Source organism: Amblyomma americanum, chromosome 11 (genome assembly GCF_052857255.1).
Source record: "Amblyomma americanum isolate KBUSLIRL-KWMA chromosome 11, ASM5285725v1, whole genome shotgun sequence".
Taxonomy (NCBI): Eukaryota; Metazoa; Arthropoda; class Arachnida; order Ixodida; family Ixodidae; genus Amblyomma; species Amblyomma americanum.
Genome location: NC_135507.1, coordinates 106,268,579 through 106,291,698, shown reverse-complemented (window position 1 = coordinate 106,291,698; position 23,120 = coordinate 106,268,579). Strand labels below are relative to the sequence as shown.

The 23,120-nt window shown below is 46.7% G+C and overlaps 1 protein-coding gene and 1 long non-coding RNA gene across 2 annotated transcripts in view; one reads left to right on the top strand and one right to left on the bottom strand.

Annotated features, from left to right (window-relative positions):
* The window catches only part of LOC144110842 (uncharacterized), a 31,762-nt gene extending 24,158 nt beyond the window's left edge, over positions 1 to 7,604 (top strand). The window contains exon 2 of the mRNA XM_077643924.1: positions 6,968 to 7,604. Coding sequence (XP_077500050.1) covers positions 6,968 to 7,604 — 637 coding nt within the window. The remainder of the gene's footprint in view (positions 1 to 6,967) is intronic.
* LOC144110053 (uncharacterized) overlaps positions 1 to 23,120 on the bottom strand; it is a 411,060-nt gene that overhangs the window by 48,084 nt on the left and 339,856 nt on the right. The gene's annotated exons all lie outside the window — the stretch shown is intronic.

Genomic DNA, 23,120 nt, shown 5'->3' with positions numbered 1-23,120 from the left:
TTTTCTCATGTAGCGGATGATTGCTCTCTTTTCTGATAACATGTTGTCTTGTATGTTTCATCATGTGGAGCTGCCAGTTGTCAATGAGGCACCGGACGGCTCAGAAGTGCTCCTGTCATGGGAGGACAGCCTGCCTGAAGGAAGCAGAAGAGACGACCTCTCACAACTTGCGGCCAGCTCCCCCATTTGCAGTGCCATTGCTGCAGTACCTGTACTGCATAGCACAGACAACAGCAGCGGCGACACAAGCAGAGCCAGTGCTGGCGTAAGCATCAGTGCCACTGCAGCGGCAAGCAGCAGTGCCGGTGCTGGTACAAGCGCCAAAAGAAGGGAACCCCAAAAAAGCCGTCACAAGCGACAAGGATCTGCTATAGAGCAGCTAGTTGCCGTCCATAAAGGAGAAAGTGAGGCAGCAGCAAAGGCTGACCGCAAGGCACACAAAATGCGCAAAATAATGGTGTGCCTCCAGAAGGAAGCGAATGCCATAAATGCAAGCATGGTGCAACTTCTTGCAAAATTTCTAGATAACAAAGAACATAATGACTTGCTCAATAAAGAGTGATCAAAACAGCTGGAAGTTATTTGATATTACAGCATGTGATGAGATGAAAGGTCTTTTACTGCTGAATGTTTTGTATTGTGTTTTAAACAGTGAATTGTATTGTGCGGGCTGGCTACCGTAGTAGCTTGCAGTATTATTTATTAACAGAGCCCATGCATACACTGCAGGGGTACACAAGTGCAATAATCAAAAAAGTCTGTTGCAAGTACATTGCTGCTGCTCTCGCAGTAACACTCCACCTGCTTCTCCACTCAGAACCAATGGCTGTTGCATGTTCACCAGGAACTGTTTGCTACAAGGCTGATATTTTTCTTGTAACATAACTGGTTTTGTTATAGAGTTATAGAACAGTGGGGAATTTTGACAACAATAAAATAGTAATGACATGAAATTGTTCACAAAAGTATACTTTGGATAAACTAGTTGGGATGGGAATGTAATGAAATTTATCACACTGTAAGTCTTTCAAAGCTCTTACCATTGAGTCACATTTACGTTTAATTTTTGTGTTTGCTTTGCGTGTGGATCATGTGTGCCAAAATGTGAAGCTTCCACCTGTGACCGACATGATTTCGTTACCTTCATGAGCAAAAGGAAAAAAAATTTCTCGCAACTATTGCTTAATCTTTGACTAGATATGAAATGTTCACTGTAATATGATTGTAAGTACCAACAGCTTTTTTGTCAGAGGTATCCGCTTCCATTGGGCTAGCATCGGGTGCATGCAACAGCCTAGCGAAAAAATATGGTGATACCCAGGGGGCCCTTATTGAAAAGGTCTATATAGTGAATGCCTTTCATTCACTATACTGCTTTTAGAATAAAGTTAAATGGCGCAACGGAACAAACACAGGAAGACACATAGACAGAAAAAGCACCACTGCTGTGTCTTCCTCTGTTTCTTCGTTTGTGCCATTCAACTTTATGATGAACCAACTAACTCCTCAGCAAGTACTTCTGCTTTCAGAAGTAGGAGTGCAAGACTAAAAGCTTGTACTGCTTGACAAGGTACCAACAAGTTGCTGATTGGCAATGTGGCAAGACGATGGCCAGTTATACACAAAAATTATAAGCAAACTGCAAGTGATAGAATAGCTGCCAATACCCAGACCATGTGACACAAACACAGCAATGAAAAAGGTAGTACAATGGCAATGAAACAGCAACATAAACAGCAGTCCTCAACAAGAATGAATCCTATAAAAATGGAAAGCTCATGCTGGCATTTCACTATCGTCTGTGAGGAAAACTGTTTGAAGAAAGAGATTTGTTTACAGGAAGTAATGAAATCTTCATTATTAGTGCATTAGAGATGGTTGCATGTAGGTGAAGGTTTGTTTGTCATAAGGAATACTAGTAGTTGGTACGAACGACTTCGCTTTGTAGTTTAACAAGAACCAATAATTAACATTAGCTATATAATGCAAGACTATTTTCTGAAAGCCTGGCCACAACGGCAGCTTTTCAATGGAGGTGTAAAGCAAGACACTCGTGTACTGTGCAATGTCAGTGCATGTTAATGAACCCCATGTGGCCGAAAATTCTGCAGCCCTTCACTAAGGCATCACTCATAGCCCAAGCCGCTTTGGAACGTTAAAACTCCATAAACCAAACCTATTTTATGAAGAACATGTAGATTACGAAAATTACACTAGTTGTAAGCCTCATAACCTTCACCCCAGTAAGGAGTATGCATCATGTGCGTGCAATGGTAGCCATTTAAGGGGAGCCGAACCCAGAGTCTGCTCCTTCAATAATGTGTGCGTAGCTCTGTTCAGGGCTCTTCCCTCTTGGTAGAGGTGTCCTTCTTAGCTGCTCTTGAGTTCCCCACGGACTGGGTTCTAGCTCAAGGCAAGGTGCTTGGCCAGGGTGCCCCGACAGCCACACCTGACATCTCTTCTCGGTTGCTGGTGCACACCGGCTGAGGCCGCCTTTCATCAGCGCTCTACACCACACCAAACTAGCTTGAATCACAGCGGTCACTAAGCTGCTCACAAATGTTGTACAGCCCACAAGCAGCACGGATCACATAACTGACATTGTGGATGTCATACTCAAAGCCCTTGAGCACCATTCTAAAGCGTGCCTTGAAACATCCAAAAGCATTTTCGACAACACGTCTGGCACTCGGCAGCCGGTAGTTAAAGGTCTGTGAGGGGGACCCAGATGCACCTGTAAGGGGTACAGCTTCATCAGGTGCGTCTGCAAGAGGAAAGCTTGATCACCAAGAATTCTGCCAACTCCCACACCTTCAATGAGCTATGTTTCTTGTCGGAACAGCTCACTAGCCAGAGTAGCTGGCAGTTGAGACTTCCTGAAACAGTGCCGGGTCATTGTTCCTACCAAAGCTCCCAACATTCGTGCATAGGAACCTGTATGTGTGGTCGACGACAGCAAGTAGAGCGACACTGTACCACCCCTTATGATTGTATTATTCAGTAGCCTCTTGCTTTGGGGGCACACCTCGATATGACAGCCATCCACTGCACCGACACCTTGAGGGAAACCAGACTGCTGTGAATTTACACATATGCTCGTAAAGGTCAGCTGGTGTTGGGAAATGCGCAAATCGTGCTTCCAACTACTCCACTACCACGCCGAAAAATTTGCGAAATATTAAATTAATGCAGTGACTGCTGTGAAATTGCACATGTGCTCGTGAAGCTCAGCTGGTGTTGGGAAATTCACAAATCGTGCTTCCAACTGCTCCACAACCACGCTGCAAAATTCGTGAAATATTAAATTAACTGACGCAGTGCTGACGCCAAATAAGTTGGCAGCAGTCCGCTCTTCTGCTGATGTCGCGAGGCGGTACAAGCCGATCGCCACGCGTTTCTCCAGCGGAATCGCTTTCCGCATGTTGGTATCTTGCCGGCTCATGCTTCCACAAACAGCCACCGTGTACCGGAATGTGCCGCAGTTGATCCGAAAGTTTTCTCGGAGTCCGCTGTCCGGAAGGTGCGGAAGCGTCGTCTCGTACCACGAGTCTGGGCGCGGGTACGCCGACAGATCACGGATGGACAGGTGCGCCGCCACCAACAAAAAGAGCTTCGGACGCCCCCGGTGTCACTTCCTCGTCTCTTAAAGCATGACAATTTCAGCGCTCAGCGCCAGCATCTGTACGTGCAGGCGTTGTAGCGCTTCCTGATGCGCCACGAATGCAGCCAAAATTGAGCGCCACCCTCGTTCACGACAAGGCTGCTAAGGGCCAACATAGGCTTGACACACAAGACGTCCGAAGGATCTTTACTACACAAGCACAGCACTCACTGTGAAAGAAAAGCCACGAAAATAAACAACGATAGCAGTGAGCAGTGACGCGTCGCAGCGAGCAGTCACGGGGAAAAGAGGCTGAAGTAGCCAAAGCAGAACGCGAAGTCGGCTACGAAGTAGACTGTGATCATTGTTTAGAACTTATTTTTATATTTCGGCTAACGACAGACAAAAGCACAAAGAAAAAGTTTTCAAGCCTGTCTTAGCACCAGAAACAACGTTTTTCTTGTTATGTGTTCTTTTCAACGTAGCCCTGTTTAATAATACGCCTGAGTGGGCGACGTTTTAACTTCAATGAGACGAGTATCACATGATCTGTTTCGTCGCACTAACCGAGATGGCTAAACTGTGTGTAAGCGCGGCGAACTGCAGGTAACTCTAACCGTGGTTAAACGCCTTAACTTTAGTTAAGCTAAACAACGGTTAAGGCTGCCCGTGTAGAGAGGGTATAAGAAGCCGAGCACCAGGCAGGGAAAAGCTTGTACCCTATTCTTACATTCACCGAATAGCCAAATATGGCCGAATAGCCATTGCGTTAGGATGTGCAAACTCTTGCGCTCGGAATGTGCAGATTGTACCCTATTGTGTCACCGGTGGGTACCCGGCGGCACTGGGGATTGAACCCAGCACCTCCCGTATGCGAGGTGGGTGTTCAAACCACTAGGACACCGCTGCGGTATGCTAGGTCGCGTGGGGTATTCGAATCGGTTGTCCGAGTGTTCCGGTGGTGCGGCTTCATTTTATTAATACGAAAGCATTGTTTAGCTCGTTTGTGTCCACAGATCTTGTCCACAAAGCGTGTCCACAGGATGAAGTCACTCCAGGTGAATGAACGTGTAAAAGTTTCATGATAATGAGTAATAAATTAAAGGTGTCATATGCCGTGATGAGGAATGATTTCACACCATTACTTAGTGAAAGCAAGCAAGAAATTGTTAGTGCAATTAAAAATGAGTTAACCAGTTAAGTTGGAAATAACAAAATACAAAACGATGGCTTCATCACTAATTATGGTGTCAGCATGCTGCTTACGATCATATTCCTCGCCCAGCTGAGCATTCCTAGAAGTCTTGGACAGCTTCGACCCTCGCACACTTTCTCCGAATTAGTCGCTGGAGGAACGCCGACGAGAACGCACCGCGCCTGCAAAAAAAAGCCGCCGCAGTCTGAAAGACGTTGAATTAACGAGCATTAGTATTATTGGCCGCGTGTACAGCGACAGCCCTTCCGCATATAGCGGGGCCAGTGAAGAAAACCCTGAGCGGTTCCGAATGCAGACGCGGTTGAAGACGAGGACGTCATGGTTTCATTGGACATGAAATCAAGGTTCACGTGCGTCCCTGTGGACTTCGCAATACAGTTCTGCAAGGAATCTCTTTCCGTAGGCAGCTCATTGCCTTCAAGGGCTCCGTTCTATGTGGACGACTTATGCCGTCTCTTGCGATGTTGTCTGCTGTGCCGAGGCAGCGCTTCGGCACAGCAATGGGAGCCTCTATCTCCGTTGTCTGCGCTAAGCTCGCATTAGAAGCCATTGAGGGAACGGCCATTTCCACGTTCCAATCGGCCCCAAAGTTGTTCCTACGTATGTGGACGACTGTTTCAGCATTATGCTTCACGAAGATGTGCAACCTTTCCTACTTTATTTAATTTCAATTCAGCCCTCAGTACAATTTACCGTGTAAAATGAAGCCAACAGAAAAATCTATTTTCTTGATGTCGTCGTGCATCGAAAACCAACCGTGCTTGAAACCTCACTATATCGAAAACCGACGCACACCGCGAAATACCTAACTTTCAGTCCGCGCATCTAATTGGTCACAAGCGGTCAGTCGCCAAATCGCTTTTTATTCGCGCTTTCACGCTATGCTCGAGCCAAGAAAAACTCCGCTGAGAAATCGACAAAGCGAAGCAAGACATAAAGAACAATGGATATCCTCAGCAGCTAAAGAAAAGCCAACACGCTCCCCTCACGCCTCCACTCCTGGCCAAGAGCAGAAAAATGCAGAAGCCAAGCGAGCGAGCATTGCTTATGCTTCCGAGGTAAGCGAAGCACTTTCACGCATTTTAAGGCTATGAAGTGCACATTTCTCATGTGCCTACCAGCAAGATATAACAACAGCTGGTCCGGGTAAAAGATAGCCTAGATCTCTCAAGGTACCCGGGCGTGGTATGCAAGATACCGTGTCAAGTCTCTAACGCCGCTTACATTGGCCAAACCGGAAACTTCAGACGAAGACTCAAAGGGCGAACGGCCGCTTCACATCTAATACTTTCGCAGAACACAGCGTATCACCGGGACACACAATCGATTGGGACGAAGCATCAGTCATTGCCACAAAGAAAAACTTATCGCGCCTTCTTTTAGAATCTTTTCATATACATAACACGAAGCATGCTCTTAACAGGACGCGTGGAAATCTTCCAGAGATCTAAAATCTAACATTACGCAATTTTAACCGTACTTAAGCCAGCGTCCTTTCATGAGGCGCTCTGGGGACAAAGATGGACCTAGAGTTCGGCTCGCAATGCAATATGGTAACGCTTCATTGGCGGGCTTTTACGTTGCGTTGTGACGAAGGTTTTTGTGTTGGAGTTTTGGCGTTCTTTTAAGATGCGTAGTGAACCGGACGATGGGTCGGCAAGCTAGGAAAGTCAAGGTGTACGGGGACTGGGATTTAGTGCAGTGCCGAGTGCCACCGTTGGTGCTATTTAGACGAGAACAAGTTCAGAAACTTAGCCGAGGCAGATGGGACTAGCTTCGCGTGCAAGATATGTAAGCGTTTTGAGGTGGCCGTTCAGATGTTGAAAGGGGACTGGGCAGCTACGATTAAGGAACTCAAAGGGGACCTGAAGGTGGAACGAGGGAAACGGATTAATTAGAAACTCAGGTCGCCAAGTGGCTTCAGAGGGAGGAGGCTAATGGCGACCAGTTGCCGGGGATTGTGGGCGAGCTGAAGGAGAAGCGGGAAAGCGGGCCCAGCTAGAAGAGCAGGTAGAAGCGCTCAGGTCTCGGCCGGCAGGGCACCCCGGTTCAGAGCAGTGTCAGGTGGGGGACGAGGCTCGTCGATCCTATAGTGCTGTAGCGCAGCAGGCATTGAGTGGGGAAGGGAGAGAGGTAAAAACTCGCTACAGTAGCGTAAGGCGGCGGGAGAGACAGGTAGTGCGATCCGGAGGGCAACAGTCGCCGTCAGGAAGCGAACGGTTAGAGCGGAGGAGGGTTCTGGTAGTCGGTGACTCGAACGTAGCGAGGGTTGAGGGAGGCGTTTTGACGACAGTGAAGGCGAACAGGCGGGTGCAGGTGGAGGCCCAGTCAGAGAAGTTCATGGTAGATGCAATGGCCAAAGCCCAGGAGGTGGTAGGGGGCAGCATGGATGGCGAACACCTTGTCGTTATCCATGCTGGTCTCAACGATGTGCTGAAGGGGAGAAGCCAGAATCTCGAGAAGCAGTTAGAAGTGGGGATGGGTAGGCTTAGAGAGGCCTCTGAGAGTGCGCATGTGACCATATGCACAATCCCAGAGGTCCAGAAGCAGGCTAGCGAAACGGAAAGGAGGATCGTTGAGGCTAACCGTGTAATTAGGTTAATGAGTCTACGACTAAGATACGGAGTAATGGAAGTTAACAAGGAAGTGTACGAGGCGAGGCCCCACCCTTTTGCTCAGGATGGCATTCACTACGGTGGTTCCACTGGCAAGAGGGTGGGTAGTAGGATAGGTCGCCAGGCAACAGCTTTTGTTGGGAGACCCAGAGCTCTGAGGGAACCAGTGTAAAGAAGGAAGAACCAAGATCAAAGGGACGATGGAACCATGGGAGAAGAAATAGACACAAACGCCTGGGTCAAGTTAATTCAAATATATGTTTCATTGACATGCAAGGTGGCAGGAATAGACTGAAATGGGAGGAAATAGAACAGTTAAGGCAAGAGGAATTAATGGTATCTGGTTTAGTGGAAACGCATCTTAGAGACATGGAGCAACCACCCTGTAACCCAGGCTACCCATCGGAATATTGCAACAGAACAGAGGGCAGCAGAAAGGGGGGGGGGTGGAACTGGAGCGTTCAATCATAAAAGTAAGAATTTCCGATGGGTTAAACTGGGATGCAAGGAACATTTATGGCTAAAAGGAGAAGTGGCAGGGGAGCAAACACTCCTTGGCTTTGTATACCTGTGGACAAGAGCTAATGCCAAAGAGGAAAACAGGAAAATGTTAGAATGTATGCAAGCGACATTGATGAGCTAGTAAGACAGGGCGAGATAATTATATCAGGCGACATGAACGCACATATAGAAGACCTGGATGGGTTCGCAGATTCGACAGGAAGCATGCTGCAGGACATGTGTGACAGGCATGATTTAGTTTTATGCAACAGTACCGAGAAGTGTGAAGGGCTCATAACTTGGGAGGCAGGGAGTCTGCACTCGACAATAGATTATGCACTAATGTCACACAGGATGTAAAATAGATTAGGGGTAATGAGCATAGATGAACATGGTTCCAGAAGTCTAGGTAGTGGCCACAAGCGTATCAAGTTCAGTTTGAGAAGAGAAACTAAAGTAGGACTGAAGGGAGATGAACATTTAGAGGGGAATGTTTACTCAGAAAAGTAATTGGAACCAGCAGGCAAACAAATTGAGAAAGTAATTTTTGAGGATAGTGAAACAGAATGGGCTTATATCAAAATAACTCGATTACTGGAGCTAGAGCTAGCTAAGGTGCGAGTAAAGCTAAAAGGAAAAAGACGCAAACCCAAGCGTTGGTGGGATGAGGAGGTCAAGAAGGCGATAGAGAAACGTCAGGAAGCGTCCAGGGAGCACAGATATTCAAGAAGAGGGGGCACCAAAACCCGAAGTAGACAGAAAATGGGATACCTTCATAAAGTGTAGAAGGGACGGATCCTATTTGATTAATGAGAAAATTAGAAGAAAGGGGGCCCAATGGATGTCAAAAGTAAATAAAAAGGATAGAAAAGCAGCCCAAAAATTCTGGAAACATCTAAATGCAATGAGTAATAAAACTAGGCTAGAATAAAGGTTTATTGTTACAGTTGAGGGTATTCGACTAGAAGGGGATGAAGCAATAAAACACATAGGAACAAGGATGACGGAAAAATTGTCAGCTAGGCACGTGGTACATAATTTATCGCAGGAGGATAGACCGGTTACAGCAATAGCTTCACTTGAGCAAGGAGAGTGGGAAAGGGCAGAGAAGAAGGTTCCTAGAGGCACATCAACAGGACCAGATTGTATCCCGATTATGTTGATAAAGAAGTTAGGACAAAAATCCAAGCAAACAATAATACAGGTAGTGAACAAAATGATAGTGGATGAGAAAGTCCCCGATGAATGGCGATTAAGTAGAATGAACATGATATATAAGGGAAAGGGGGACAAAGCAGACGTAAGTAACTATCGCCCCATAACAGTGACATCTGTTGTTTACAGGGTGGTGATGCAAATTATAAAGGATAGACTGCAGGCTTGGGTGGAGAACGAGGGGGTGTTAGGGGAACTACAGAATGGGTTCCGGAAACAAATGAGGTTGGAGGACAATCTATTTTCATTGAGACAGTGTATAGAAATTGCGGAAAAGGAACATAGGCCCTTATGGCTAGAATTTCTGGATATTAGGGGAGCCTATGACAACGTCACTCAGGAGCATTTGTGGGACATACTGGGCACATTGTATGTGGAAAATGGAGTAAATAATCTTTTAAAAGATATATATAGAGGTAACAGAGTGCTCATAAAATGGGAAATAAATGTATCAGGGCCTGTAGAGATAAAGCGGGGGCCTAGGCAAAGATGTCCTCTGTCTCCTTTGTTGTTCATGTTGTAGCGGCAAGGGTTGGAAGCCAAGCCAGAAAGGAGCGGAATAGGCTTCAACCTTTCTTTTTTCAAGCAAGGAGAATTGATTAAACAATCGTTACTGGGACTAATATACACCGATGATATAGTGCTAATGGCTGACAACAAGGAAGATTTACAGTTGATAGACATATGTGGTACAGAGGGAGATAAATTAGGTTTCAAGTTTAGTAAGAAAAAATCTGAAGTCATGATATTTAACGATGAGGCTGGCGAGCATAGAATGCAGGAGTTAACGCTAGAAGTAGTGGATTGGTACAAGTATCTTGAGGTGTGGATAAATAACGGTGCTGAGTATCTGATAGAGTATGAAAAATATGTAATGAATAAAGGTATTAGGAATGCCACTGTCATGAATAATAGGGCACTGTAGAATTACAATAGGTATGAAGTGGTAAGAGGGATCTGGAAAAGAGTGATGGTTCCTAGCCTGACTTTCGGTAATGCGGTCCTGTGCATGAGACCAGATGTTCAAGCGAGGTTAGAAATTAAACAGCGTGGCGTAGGGAGGCTAGCTTTGGGAGCACATGGCAATACCCCAAATCAGGGGGCACAGAGTGATATGGGATGGGCGTCGTTCGAGATCAGAGAAGCTAGCAGTAAGGTAGCATTTGAGGAGGGATTGAAAAAAATTGGTGAAAATCAGTGGGCTTGGAAAGTTTTCAGATACCTGTATTTAAGGAATGTTGATACGAAATGGAGAAAGCGAACTAGAAAATTGACAAGTAAATATCTGTACAGTAGTAGGGGGGATCAGCAATTATCGGTTAAGAAAAAGGTTAAAGAAACAGAGACAGCCCTGTGGAAAACAGGGATGCTGACGAAATCAGCACTGGAAACAGAGGATTTTTAGGCAGGAAATTGCCAAAAAAATATCTGTGATAATTGTAGGGGAAGCTGTTTGTTGTTTGAGGCCAGGACGGGAGCTTTGCGGACTAACACATATAGTCAGGTACCACGAGATAGACACGTTGTGCGTTGCATGCGGAGAGGAGAAGGAAACTGCTGAACACATGATACTTTTCTGTCAAGGGCTTCACTCTACAGTGGAAATCAGCGGGGCTGACTTATCCATGGCATTAAGGTTTTAGGACAGTGAAGGAAATATAGATTTTAAGCGGGTAGAAATAACCAAGCGAACGTTATCTGATTGTTGATGAAAATCAAGAAAAGACTAAAATTTCATGTCATGGCTAGGTGGCTTGAGCCTCCGCCCGATTTAAAGAGCAGCCGTATCCATCCATCCAGGTAGCAGACCCCACGCAATCTCCCAACGTGATGGCTAAGAGCTCACGCTCTTAAAAGGGAAAGTGGACATGCCAGAGCAAGGCCGGTCTCGAGGAGAGCGCGCTTGTTTAAGGCAAAAGCCTTTAATGGCTCGCGGTCGCGTCCGTCCTTGCGCTGTAATCGTGCCCACTGAGCCCTCTCCCACGAGCTGCGGCGCCACTCCCTTATCAACTGGCGCGCCGGTGGGGGGCGCAGCTGCGCATAGCAGCCATGACCTCAGAGTTCCGTCTGGACTTCCGATGAGAATGGACGTCCCCAGCATCTCCTATAAGTGTTCGCGCCTGTTGGTGACACTGCCACGCCCCAGCCCTTGCAGAGCCCGGCACACCCTCCTGCCCGCCCTTTGGAGGAGCTCGAGGAGCCCCGCGCGTGCTCAGCGGCGTCCGGCGCCCGTCCGCCCCACTAGGTCTTCCCCAGCGCCCGTCGGCCGCTTAGGCGGCCTTCCCTACTCCAAGTAGGCCTGTCTACCCGTCGGCCGCTTCGGCGGCCTTGTAGCCGTCGCCCACCGGGACAGCCTCTCCGGGCCATCCAGCTGCAGCGGCGACGGTCAATGTTCCTGCAAGCCCCCAGCAGCCGTCACAGCGGACTACGATGGCGGGGGCCCCTAAACGCCTGCTGTGTGTGCTGCCCCGGACGAGATAGTGGCCTTCCTGCTGCTTTCTGCCCTCCCCGCGTGCACTTGTGCATCTGGGGCCTCTTCGCGCCGCTCCCCACGGCGGTTTCCCGCGTTCCTGCCCTACTGCCATCCTGCTTCAGCTCCCAGCGGTACGTCCAGACACGTATCCTGCGCTCCTGGTAACGACCGCCGGTCCTCGTGGTGCCAGCTGCTTGACGCCACTGCTGTCCGAACAGCCTCCTACGCGCCGCCGGATACGGCGGTACACAGCGTTCCCCGCCGCGCTGCTGCCAAGTAGCTGTTCACAGCGGTTCCCACCTGCCGCTGCTTGGTCAAGCCAACGTGGTGGCCTCCTGCAGACAGCCCCAGCTGCCCTGGCAAGCCCTGCGGCTGGTCGGAGGTCATGCTGCTTGCATCCAGCAAGCCCCTGACGCGCGCGCCACTCCCAGCGCGCTGTCGTTCATCCTCCCCTCCCCTGGTGCTTAAGCGCGCCTAGGCGCGCGCGCCGCCGGCTGCAGCTGCACCGCCGCTCCTTCGCCAGACGTCTCGGTGCAGTCGAGTGAGGGAGACGCATGGCTCCGAAGCTGCCCAGTGATTCCGCGCCAAGCGGTTCGGGGAGCGGCAGCGGACGCTGGATTCCCCCAACGCCAGAAGAACGAGGAGAGAATGCGCATGCGACGACTGAACATGTCACCAGATGCGAAAGCAAGGGAGAGAGAACGGAAACGCCAGCAGCGACTGATTAGATCACCGGGTACGAATACCGTGAATAAAGACGCATAGAATGTATAGAGAGTCCTTCGTTTACTACAAGCACCTTTGGTTAATTCAGAGATCCGCGAAAACTAGCCATTCGACTGAGGCGCCATGTACAACGTGGTCTATGCAGTAGGTTGACCACAATGCTTTCGCCAAGCACAACTTAGAATTTCCAAAGTATCGTGGGTAATTTGTGCTCTTAAGGCCTTCGCAATGGGGTCTCTTTGCGACTCGCGCCGCACATCGGTCGGGCGCCACCACTCCGCCGCTGCGACCGCCGTTCAAGCGAAAGGGGAACGCGCGTACACTACCAGTTCTCTCCGAGTCAATGGTAACCTTCAAGCCTTGATATTTTACGTCTTACGCTTACGCAAAGACCGCGTAGTCAGCCCGTTGGCCGTGGGAAAAACCTCAAAAAACAACGGATTAACGTTTCCGCGCTCTCTGTTTTAGTCCGGCGGTGTGTGGTCGAATGTATGCTTCGATCACAGACGTCAACACGATCTACCCTTATATTTGGCTGAAAAGCAAGGCTATCTGCCACTGTAGTTCGTCTTCCGGCAGGTCTGAATGAGTTTGTAGATTGATATGCGACGTGTAACACTTGGATGGAAAGTTCCAAAGAGTAAAGGATATTGCAGAGTAGATATCGGCCCTGAAATTTCAAGCGGTGCTGATTTAATTTTGCGCAACAGCGGCATTAGCAAGATTTCATGGTGCTCCCCAGGAAAGCGCATCATATCATTCGCGAATGGAAGGGCCATAGACGGAACCCAACCGTGGCAGCAGGAGCAGATCACGTTGCACGCACGCACGTTGCAAAGGCATTTTGAAATTTGGTGGCGTCTCACGACCACCCGTTCCACTCGATGACAACGCAAAAACTAATTGCCACAAAGCCAAATTAGTTCGCAACTGCTCTCTATCTAAATCAAATCGGCCTTTACGAGCGAACAGACTCATCTGAGAGGCGATGACTAGCAGCTTTGTATTATTCTGCATTTCTGAAGCTCATCATCGCTTTCGATAAACCTCCCGAGAGCGTGAACATTCCTCACGTCTTTTAGGAAACGAAGTATCACCCCCTAGAGAAGTTTTCCGGAACCCAACGGAGCTCCACTACACCTCGCAGCAATGCGTGTTATATCGGCTGGCTTAGCTTACAATGTAAGACACTAAAAATTAAGATTTGCGATATTTACATGTGAATAAAACGCCGTGAGTTTATTTAATTATTTATTTTTATTTATTTACAGATACCTTACAGGCCTACGGAGAGGCATTGTGTGAGGGGGGTATAATGCACACGTTTGTGCAAAAGTGATAAAAACAGAAAACTCTGCGTCATGTAACAAAAGTAGTGAAATGCACAAAAAGTTATACAAAAGCAAAAGAAAGCATATCAGGCATACACGAGGAAAGCTGCGCATCAACAGAACCAAAGAGGCAATAGTCTTAAGCAGCTGAAAACGAACTTTATATGAATCGTAAGCATAAAAATGACGTGCGTTATCAAGGAAGTGCTTGAGTAGATGTTCGCGAAAGGTATCACGATTACCCAGCAGGGCGATGCAGTCCAAAAGATCGTTCCAGAGGCGGATGGCACGCGGAAGTGATGAGAAGTTGAAAGCATGTGTGTTACCATAAATGAGGGCATAGCTGTAGTTATTGTGCAATCTTTGTGATAAGTAGGAGGGGCGTTGTAGATGTGCTTGCGGTGAATCAGTGGCATGGACGTGTTTGTGAAAAATGAATAAAAGGGCAATGCGCAACTAATTTGCACCCGCCGCGGTGGCTCAGTGGTTAGGGCGCTCGACTACTGATGCGGAGTACCCGGGTTCGAACCCGACCGCGGCGGCTGCGTTTTTATGGAGGAAAAACGCTAAGGCGCCCGTGTGCTGTGCGATGTCAGTGCACGTTAAAGATCCCCAGGTGGTCGAAATTATTCCGGAGCCCTCCACTACGGCACCTCCTTCTTCCTTTCTTCTTTCACTCCCTCCTTTATCCCTTCCCTTACGGCGCGGTTCAGGTGTCCAACGATATATGAGACAGATACTGCGCCATTTCCTTTCCCCAAAAACCAATTATTATTATTATTAACTAATTTGCACCGGATGGAGCCAAATTTTGATCTTTAGTTTAGATACACTGGACTGATAGCTTTAATTTTGCGAAATGAAACAAGCCCTATTCTGGACGGCTTTCAACTTCTCTATTAGATATTTCTGATGAGGTGACCGGATGGAATAATCGTACTCTAGCTGCGGTCTCACAAGAGTCATGTAGGCTTTTCTACGCACGTCAGGGGCAGTGCATTTCAGGTTACGGCGAAGGAAACCTAGTGACCGGGAAGCATTAGCGAAAATTATGGTTATGCAGTCAGCTCAAGAAAGGTTTGGTGAAAGATGGACGCCTAGATACTTATACTGCGTAGTCAGAGCCAATGTATCGTTATCAATGTGGTAGGGAAAATCTCTATTGACTTATTTTCGGCTAAAAGGAATTATCTTACCCTTAGAAATGTTTAGTCTTAGACCACGTTTTGCACCAGTCGTTAATGCGATCGAGGTCACTTTGAAGTTCAAGGTGGTCATTAGTGCTGTTTATTGGTCGATAAATAATGCAGTCGCCGGCAGATATGCGTATCCAAGATGAGATGCTTACTGGCAGGTCATTAATGTAAATTAAGAGCAATGGACCGAGGTTGCTTCCTTGCGGCACGCTCGATGTAACGTCGGTGAGAGCAGAGGAATAATTATTAACAACAGTGAACTGGTGGCGATTAGGAAGAAAATTACGGACCCATGACAAAGTTTAAGAATTTAATTTGAGCGCAGAAAGCTTAGATATTAGTCGGCAATGTGCTACCCTATCAGATGCTTTGGCAAAGTACAAAAAGATGCGATCAGTTTGTAAGGTACTGTTCATGTTGAAGTGTAGGTAGTGTAGATATTTAAATAACTGCGTCTCACAGGAAAAACCTTTTCTGAAACCATGCTGCTTAGTGAAAAAAATAGCTTCCAGGTGATTGTAGGTATGTAATGCGAAAATGTGTTCAAGCATCTTGCAACAGATGCAGTTAAGTGAGATGGGGCGGCAGTTTTCGTGCGAGTGTTTGTTGCCGCTTTCGAAAACCGATACAACCTTTCCTATTTTCCAATCGGTGGGGAGCTCACCTGTAGATATTGACTGCTTAAAGATATGAAGTAAGATGATGCTGGAGACAGAAATGGTATTTTTTTAGTATTTTTCAATTAATTTCACCAACACCAAAGGAAGAGTATACTTTAAGGCTATTAGGCCGCCGCGGTGGCTGAGTGGTTATGGCGCTCGGCTGCTGGCCCGAAAGATGCGGGTTCGATACCGGCCGCGGTGGTCGAATTTCAATGGAGGCGAAATTCTAGAGGCCCGTGTGCTGTGCGATGTCAGTCGGGCAGTCGGCCTTGCAGGGTCAAAATGTGCTAAAAGTCTAGCGAACGTAAGCAGCTCTTTGCTTTTCTGGGAAGCTTGCTCCTCTTCAGACGTCCAGCACCACCTGGCCCCTGCCCCCAACAAGCGGATCAGGCGGTGCAACACACTAGACACCTTTAGCATAAACCTTCTATAAAAGTTGATCACACCCAAGTAGCTCTGTAGCTCCTTCACATTCAGAGGCAGTGGTCCTGCCAGCACGGCTTCGGTCTTGGTTGGGTTCTCTTGAAGACCGGCTGCACTGACGATGTGCCTTAGATACTACACCTTAGGTACCAGGAACTCAAGTCGTTTATTTTCAACTTCTGTCGTACAACAACTGTGGGTGACGAAAAAAAAGGCGGTTGGCAATGACCGCTTGATGAGCTTCGTCACCCGTAGAAGTCGGCAGGATTAGCAGAGACAGTTACACAGGAGAATCATTATACATTGGTATAGAAAGAAGAAAAAAAGAGAGAAATGACAGGTAAAAACATTTCAACACAGTAACAAAATACAACCTACTCAATGAACAGTTCCCTAAGTGCAGAAGAAGTAAATTTTGTTAAACTGCTATAGAGAGGAGTGTTCAAACATTTCGGAAGAATATATTTAAACATTGCACAACCGTAGTTTGTTCTGCATCTGAGTATTGCAAACATTCCATGGTCTCGAGTTGCATAGGGTGTGACATATAATGCAAGAGGAACAATGCGGCTCAAAAAAGGATAATTTCGGGCCGTGATTTTTTATAAAAGTAGGCAAGCCTGTAATCAAATAGCTTATTAACCAGAATAATTTTGTACCTTTGCCTTATGGGTTGGGTCGGGAAGTCAAAGGAAGCATTTCTAATTATCCGTAGCATTTTTTTTTCTGTTGTGTAAAACTTTTTGTATATTTGACACAGTAGTATTTCCCCATACCAAGTAACAATAACATATATGAGAAAAAAAAGCGTAATAAAGGCTAGTTTTCACGGGTAAAATATGTTTCTTACGAGCGATGATACCTATGAATTTAGACAGGGTAATGCATATCTTGCTAACGTGGGTATTTCATTACATTGTGGGAGTAAACTCTATACCAAGTGAGGTGAATGCCTCGACGTATTGTAGTTCTGTGCCGCTGAAAATTATTGGTGGAGGATTCACGACTACTTTGCAATTGCAATGAAATATTATTGCCTTTGTTTTCTCTCGGTTTACTAATAATGAATTCAATGAAGACCATTCCCTCAAGTTATCCAGTGCTGTGTTCGCGATGTGTGTCAGTCGTTGCATGTCTGAGGAGGAGCAGATTAAACTGGTGTCGTCAGCATAAATAATATATTTTATCTCTTTGGTTATGTTGACTATGTCGTTATATATATATATATATATATATATATATATATATATATATATATATATATATATATATATATATATATATATATATATATATATATATATATTAAGAAGTATAGGACCTAGAAGGCTGCCTTAGGGCACACTGTTTGAAATTCGTAGAATTTCAGAATGGCAATTATTCATGGAAAAATACTGTGATCGCGAGCACATATATGATTTGAAAAGATTAAGAGCATGACCGCGTATACCGTAATGTTCAAGCTTTACAAAGAGAGCACTATGATTAAGCGTACCAAAAGCCTTACTAAGGTCTACAAAAATTCCTAATATAAGCTTCTGGGATTCAATATTGCTTAATGTATACTCCTTTTGATCAAGCAATGTCTGTTCTGTTGATCTGCGGCATTTAGAAAGCTTCAGCCGCAGCCCGGCTCTCCTCAATCGCTCCACGACACGGCACACATTAGCCCAACGGTCGCTGTCGTTGGTGCCGGTCTTCAGTATAGCGTCAAAGTATACTTTGACATGGTCAAGATTGGGCAGAAGGTTCTCCATCTCGCGTTGAAGTAAAGCAGGGGCAGACGACACCTCTAACGGAAGTCGGGTGAACTGCCACAAGCTATTCGGGGTTTTGATGGTGAGAAATGTTTGAGTTCGTGCAGCTTAACCTGCTGGTATGCATCTCTAAGGTCCAGCTTTGTAAACTAAGCGCCCCCCCCCCCATCAGTTTTGCAAGCAGCTCCTGGATGCGAGGGATTGGGTACGACTTCAGCACCGTCACTTGGTTGACTGTCATCTTGAAGTCTCCGCACAGGCGAACGCGGCCGTCCCGCTTTACTACGGGAACGATGGGCGCGGTCCTTTCGGACGTCTTTACAGAGCAGATGACTCCATCACGCTCCATTCTCTGGAACTCCTCGGCAACTCTGTCTCGTAGCGCGAACGTGACGGCCCGCGGTTTATAATTCTTGGCTTAGCACCCTTTTGCACGGTAATTTGGGCAGTCACGCCGTCAAGAGTGCCCAGTCGCTCCGAGAATACCGCATGGAATTGACTCACCACTTCTTCCACGGACGTCACCGCATTGACTGTTTCTGCCTTGCCGATTCAGAGCTAAAATTCTTTCATCCAACTTCTTCCGAACAGCGTTGGGCAGGTGCCTTTAACGACGAACAAAGCTAGCAGTCATTCACTCTCACCGAGCTTCACGCTTGCCAAAAACTTGCCTACCATCGGGTTCGTGTCGCCGAAAACTCCTGAGCTGTATCTCCGATGTCTGCAGTCTCGCCGAGGGGAACTGCTCCGTAGACTTCCTCTCGCTGATCGTTGACACACTGGCGCAGGTATCAAGCTCCATGTCCAAAGTCACCTCATTGATGGAAACTTCAACACGCAGTGGCTCTGGACCCGCCGCTTGAAGCGTCCATAGGCCGTACGCTCCCGCCTTCTCCGGCCTGTATTCCGTCGCCACCAGCTCGTCGTCCAGGTTGTGGACAGGATTCAGTCCATTCCGGAACCTCGCTTTTGCAGTCTGTGAAGTGCTTGACAGGCATACTCAGGCCAGATGACCTCTCTGCTCTCTCTTGAAGCAAACGCTGCTCATGTGACGGCATTGGGGTGCCTGATGATTCCCCCCGCAGCAAAAACAAGACCCATTTGCCTGCTGCTTGGTTGTCACAACATTCGCAGGCTACTCGGATTGTACTGGCATCGCTTGGGGTAGCTGAGCACATATTGCATGGGAATCTTTCCGTGCAGCCTGCATGGCAAAGGCGGTAATCTTTGCGGTCTCAAACTCCAAATCTGCCGTTTCCTGCAGCCGAGTCTGCATTGTGACATCGTTGATGCCGCTCACGATTTGGTCCCGCACCAGCCGCTCTAGAAACGATGCGAACTTTCAGTCATCGGTAAGCTTCTTTAGTGATGCGGTGAAGTCGCTAACTGACTCTCCTTCCCGCCGGTGTCGAGAAAAAAACTTAAAACTGGCCACAACCTCTGATACATTTGGCGAGTAGTGCTTGTTCAGAGCGTCGAAAATTGCAGCCAAGGGGTGTCGGCAGGCTTTGCAAGGGCTTGAAGGCTCAGCAGCAGCTAGTACGTTTCTGACCCACAGCACGTCAGAAACACAGCAGTCTTCTTCGCTTCAGCGATGTCGCTTGGTGCGAAGTACAGTTCCACCCGTTCACGATACTCTGTCCAATCCGACGTACCCGCGTCGAATGGCTCCACCTTCCCGACAAGAGACATGGCCTATACAGGGAGGCGAATAACGCAGACGTGTCCGTTGTTTATCGCTTGTCGCCAGTTGTGATAAGCCGGGCCGGGAACATTTCCCGGCCAGGAGTGAAAGACAACACGCCAGTCGTGGGCGTACCCCGCGCTGACTAGCCCAGTCATGCGTGCTTTTCACTGACCGACGAGGTGGCGCCCTGTAGTGATCAATAACGTCACAAGTTGCCTGTCAAATGTTTGATGGAGGAAATAATGCAAGCTGTCCTAAAGATCTCAAGATCGGAATCGGTATTCATAGCCAATAATGCGAGCGATTTTTTATGCCTAAGTGTACGCCCCCGACTCGCTTATGAATGCGATCACGCCTGTATATATTATATGAGTTGGAGCCAGAAAGAACTTCGCTGTCTTTGATATCGGGATGTAGCCATGTTTCGGTGAAAGCTGTATTATCGGAGTCGCTGTCTTCGAGAAAAGATAAGGCATGAGCGCTTTTGGATATTGACAAAAACAGCCAAACTGATATCATATTACTCGACTTTGCTAAAGCCTTCGACTGCGTATGCCATTCCAAACTAATCGTAACACTACGGGGTTACATCGGTGATGGGGAACTTTTGGCTTGGATTGAAGATTTCTTGTGGCAACGTTCCCAACTCGTTTTGTATAATAACATTCAATCTGAAACGGTACCAGTCACATCCGGAGTTCCTCAAGGGTCTATCCTTGGGCCACTGCTGTTTCTTATATTTATTAATGACATTACCACCGACATTACCTGTAACATAGAACTCTTTGCAGAGGATTGCATAATTTACAGAGAAATCAGAAGCCATCAAGATCATGCCATACTTAACAGATCATTGCAGAAACTTTTGGACTGGTGTAGTGACTGGCAAATGTCAATTAACAAAGTGAAATTTGTAGCAATTGCAGTAACTAGAAAAAAGAAACCATCAAATTTCTTGTACAAAATCAATGGTACTCCACTGGCTTTCGTCAATGAACACAAACACTTAGGAGTTACATTAACTAACGATCTTAGATGCTGCAAACACAATGACAACATTACTTCAACTGCATTACGAAAACTGTTCTTCCTTAAAAGGTGTCTCCGTCTTGCGCCAACACAAACTAAACTTTTAGCTTATAAAACGTTTGTTAGACCTGTACTAGAATATGCTAACACTGTTTGGTTTCCTCAGTCTGTAACCAATATTTCGCGACTTGAAAGAATTCAACGTAAAGCAGTGAGGTTTATTCACAACAGATACAAAAAAACGACTCACCAACACAACTAGCTGAAATCTCCATGCTTGAAACGCTGTCAACAAGGGCAAAGCGCGCGCGACTAAAATTTCTTTATCAGCTCCTTAATAACAATTTTAAGATCGATTCATCAAAGTACTTTTCACTGTCACTAAAACGTGCATTAAGAAACCAGCACGCGTATACGCTAACCGAATATCCTTATCACAGTGACACCTTCAAAAATTGTTTCTTCCCGCTAGTAACAAGAGAATGGAACCGTCTAGACGAATCCATAACTAACGCCGATTCATTTTCAAATTTTTGTACCGAACTAGAAGCCGTGTTTTAAAACTAGAGGAGTGGTTAGAAAGATTTTTTCTGCATTTTTGTCTATTTTATGGAGTACACGACGTGTTGTGCCCATGTTGATGTTCATGTTTGTTGTGCCCGTGTAAATGTTCATGCTTTCGAACGAGCATGTTTTTTTCTTCAGTTACTTGAGCAAATATGTCAACTTCTTTTGAGTTTTTTTTCTGTGATATGAACTGTCTTATAGCTGTCTTTCGCACAGCCGCTTTTAGAAATGTTATCCTCTGCTTTGATACGTGTTATGCCCACCTGCTAAGGTCTCAACTAGAGACTGGCAGTATTTCAAATAAATAAAATAAAAAATATTAGTAAATGACACTGATAAAGGGGAAGATATGACAGGTTTAGTTTTTTGTGGATGCGCGTACTGTTGCCTCGTATAAGCTACTGATCTAACTGCACGAGAGCACCAGTAGCACATTGTAGATGTACAGGTGCTCGCAGAATAATTCGGAACGCCGCGAAGGCGGCCGGGCGCCGGAAGAGCGCGCTGGCGGAAGATTACTGCAGCGGATTGCTTATGCGCTGGCTCCCTAAGGAGCGAGCCTCGTTCCCTAGTGGGCCTAGATTAGCCCTGCTGCTCCAGAGCGCTAGCGCACGGGCATCTTAGCGCAGGGGCAGGTAGGCTGAGCAGTGCAGTGTCTGCGACGTGCTATTTTCGCGCGCTGCCCACCGTAATTTCTAATCGCATGTGGACTGCTTACGGCGCTTTGGCGACGGTATATGAATCCATTCTGTGATGCAGCCGAGGTTTCCATATTTGTGTGCGAGCTCCGCGCATTGGCTACCATAGAACTGCTGGCACCTTCTGAGATTCGATAGCCGATGCGCGAAGTCTATTTCTTGCGCAATTACTTCCTCAGTTTCACTTTATATCGTGAATTAAAGAAACATTCTGACCAAGGCTTGACGGGTCCTTTAGTTGGAGTTAAAGGGCTAACGGCAATAAAACTGTTCGAGAAATAAATTAAGGGGCGGATTTCTCAGTGCCTATACTTCATCCACAGGAAGATTTTAATGATGCATCCAGCAGTGTATTAAAATTATACGTATTTAAGGCTCAAGAATAACACTGAGGGTAGCAGGTATTTCTACACTGCGCCCTTGTGGCATCGGTAGCTTCGCTTCTCCCCTTGTAGCGAGTATTCTTGCATTTGACCGCGTGTTTGCATTTGTTGGCTTGCCTATACGATTTTAATCAAGTGTAGGCCCTACGAGTTAAATACAACTAAGACAGTATGGAGAGCACTGTGAAGATATACAGCAGGAATCATGCTCAGTTTATATTTCCCCAGAGAAGCAAAAAAAAGAACAGAAAGGTAACTCTGCGTTGCCTTGCCCGACGTGCAAACGTTTTCCATTCAACTCGTATGACATCAGTGAGGTTTATGTTTCCCCTGAACAGCAAAAAAAAAAGGACATAAAGGTAACTCTGCGTTGCCTTGCCCAACGTACAAACTTTTTTGCATTCAACTCGTATGACCTCAGTAAGTGACCTTGAATAGACTACTAATAAGAGCCGGCTGCATAAAGTTTTTACAAGAGGGGAGTCAGCCGGGCCAGTTGGTTCATGACAGAAAGAATTCAAAGCGCTACAGACAGGACAAGGTGAAAAAGGAGACACAACACACCAGCGCTACTAACAACTGAAAGAAATTTATTGCTACAAGAACAATATATACCCTTTGGCACGCTCACTGCGTAAAAACATGAAAAATAGAAGGTAAAACAGTGTCAAGATTCTGTGCATGATCAGTCATCGAGCAATCTAACCTCGTTTCTTTTTAGCGTTAAGGAGGGCGCGCTAACGCAGGTTATCCCTCTGAAATGAATAAGATAAGCTTCATACATTTCGCGCACACGCTGATGCTGGTATTTTCTCAGAACCGTGCTTTTGTCAATGTTAGCCGTGCACTTGCATATTGCCACGTGGTCAAGTAAGTTTCTCCTGGCGCCATCTTTTAAGTCTTTGCTGTGCTCCCGTAGACTATCGTTTAGGCAGCGTCCTGTCTGCCCAATGTAAGATGACCCGCATGATAGTGGTATCTCATACACGACTTCTTTTTTGCAGTCAGCGATCTTCCTTTCATGTTTCTTTTCGCATAGT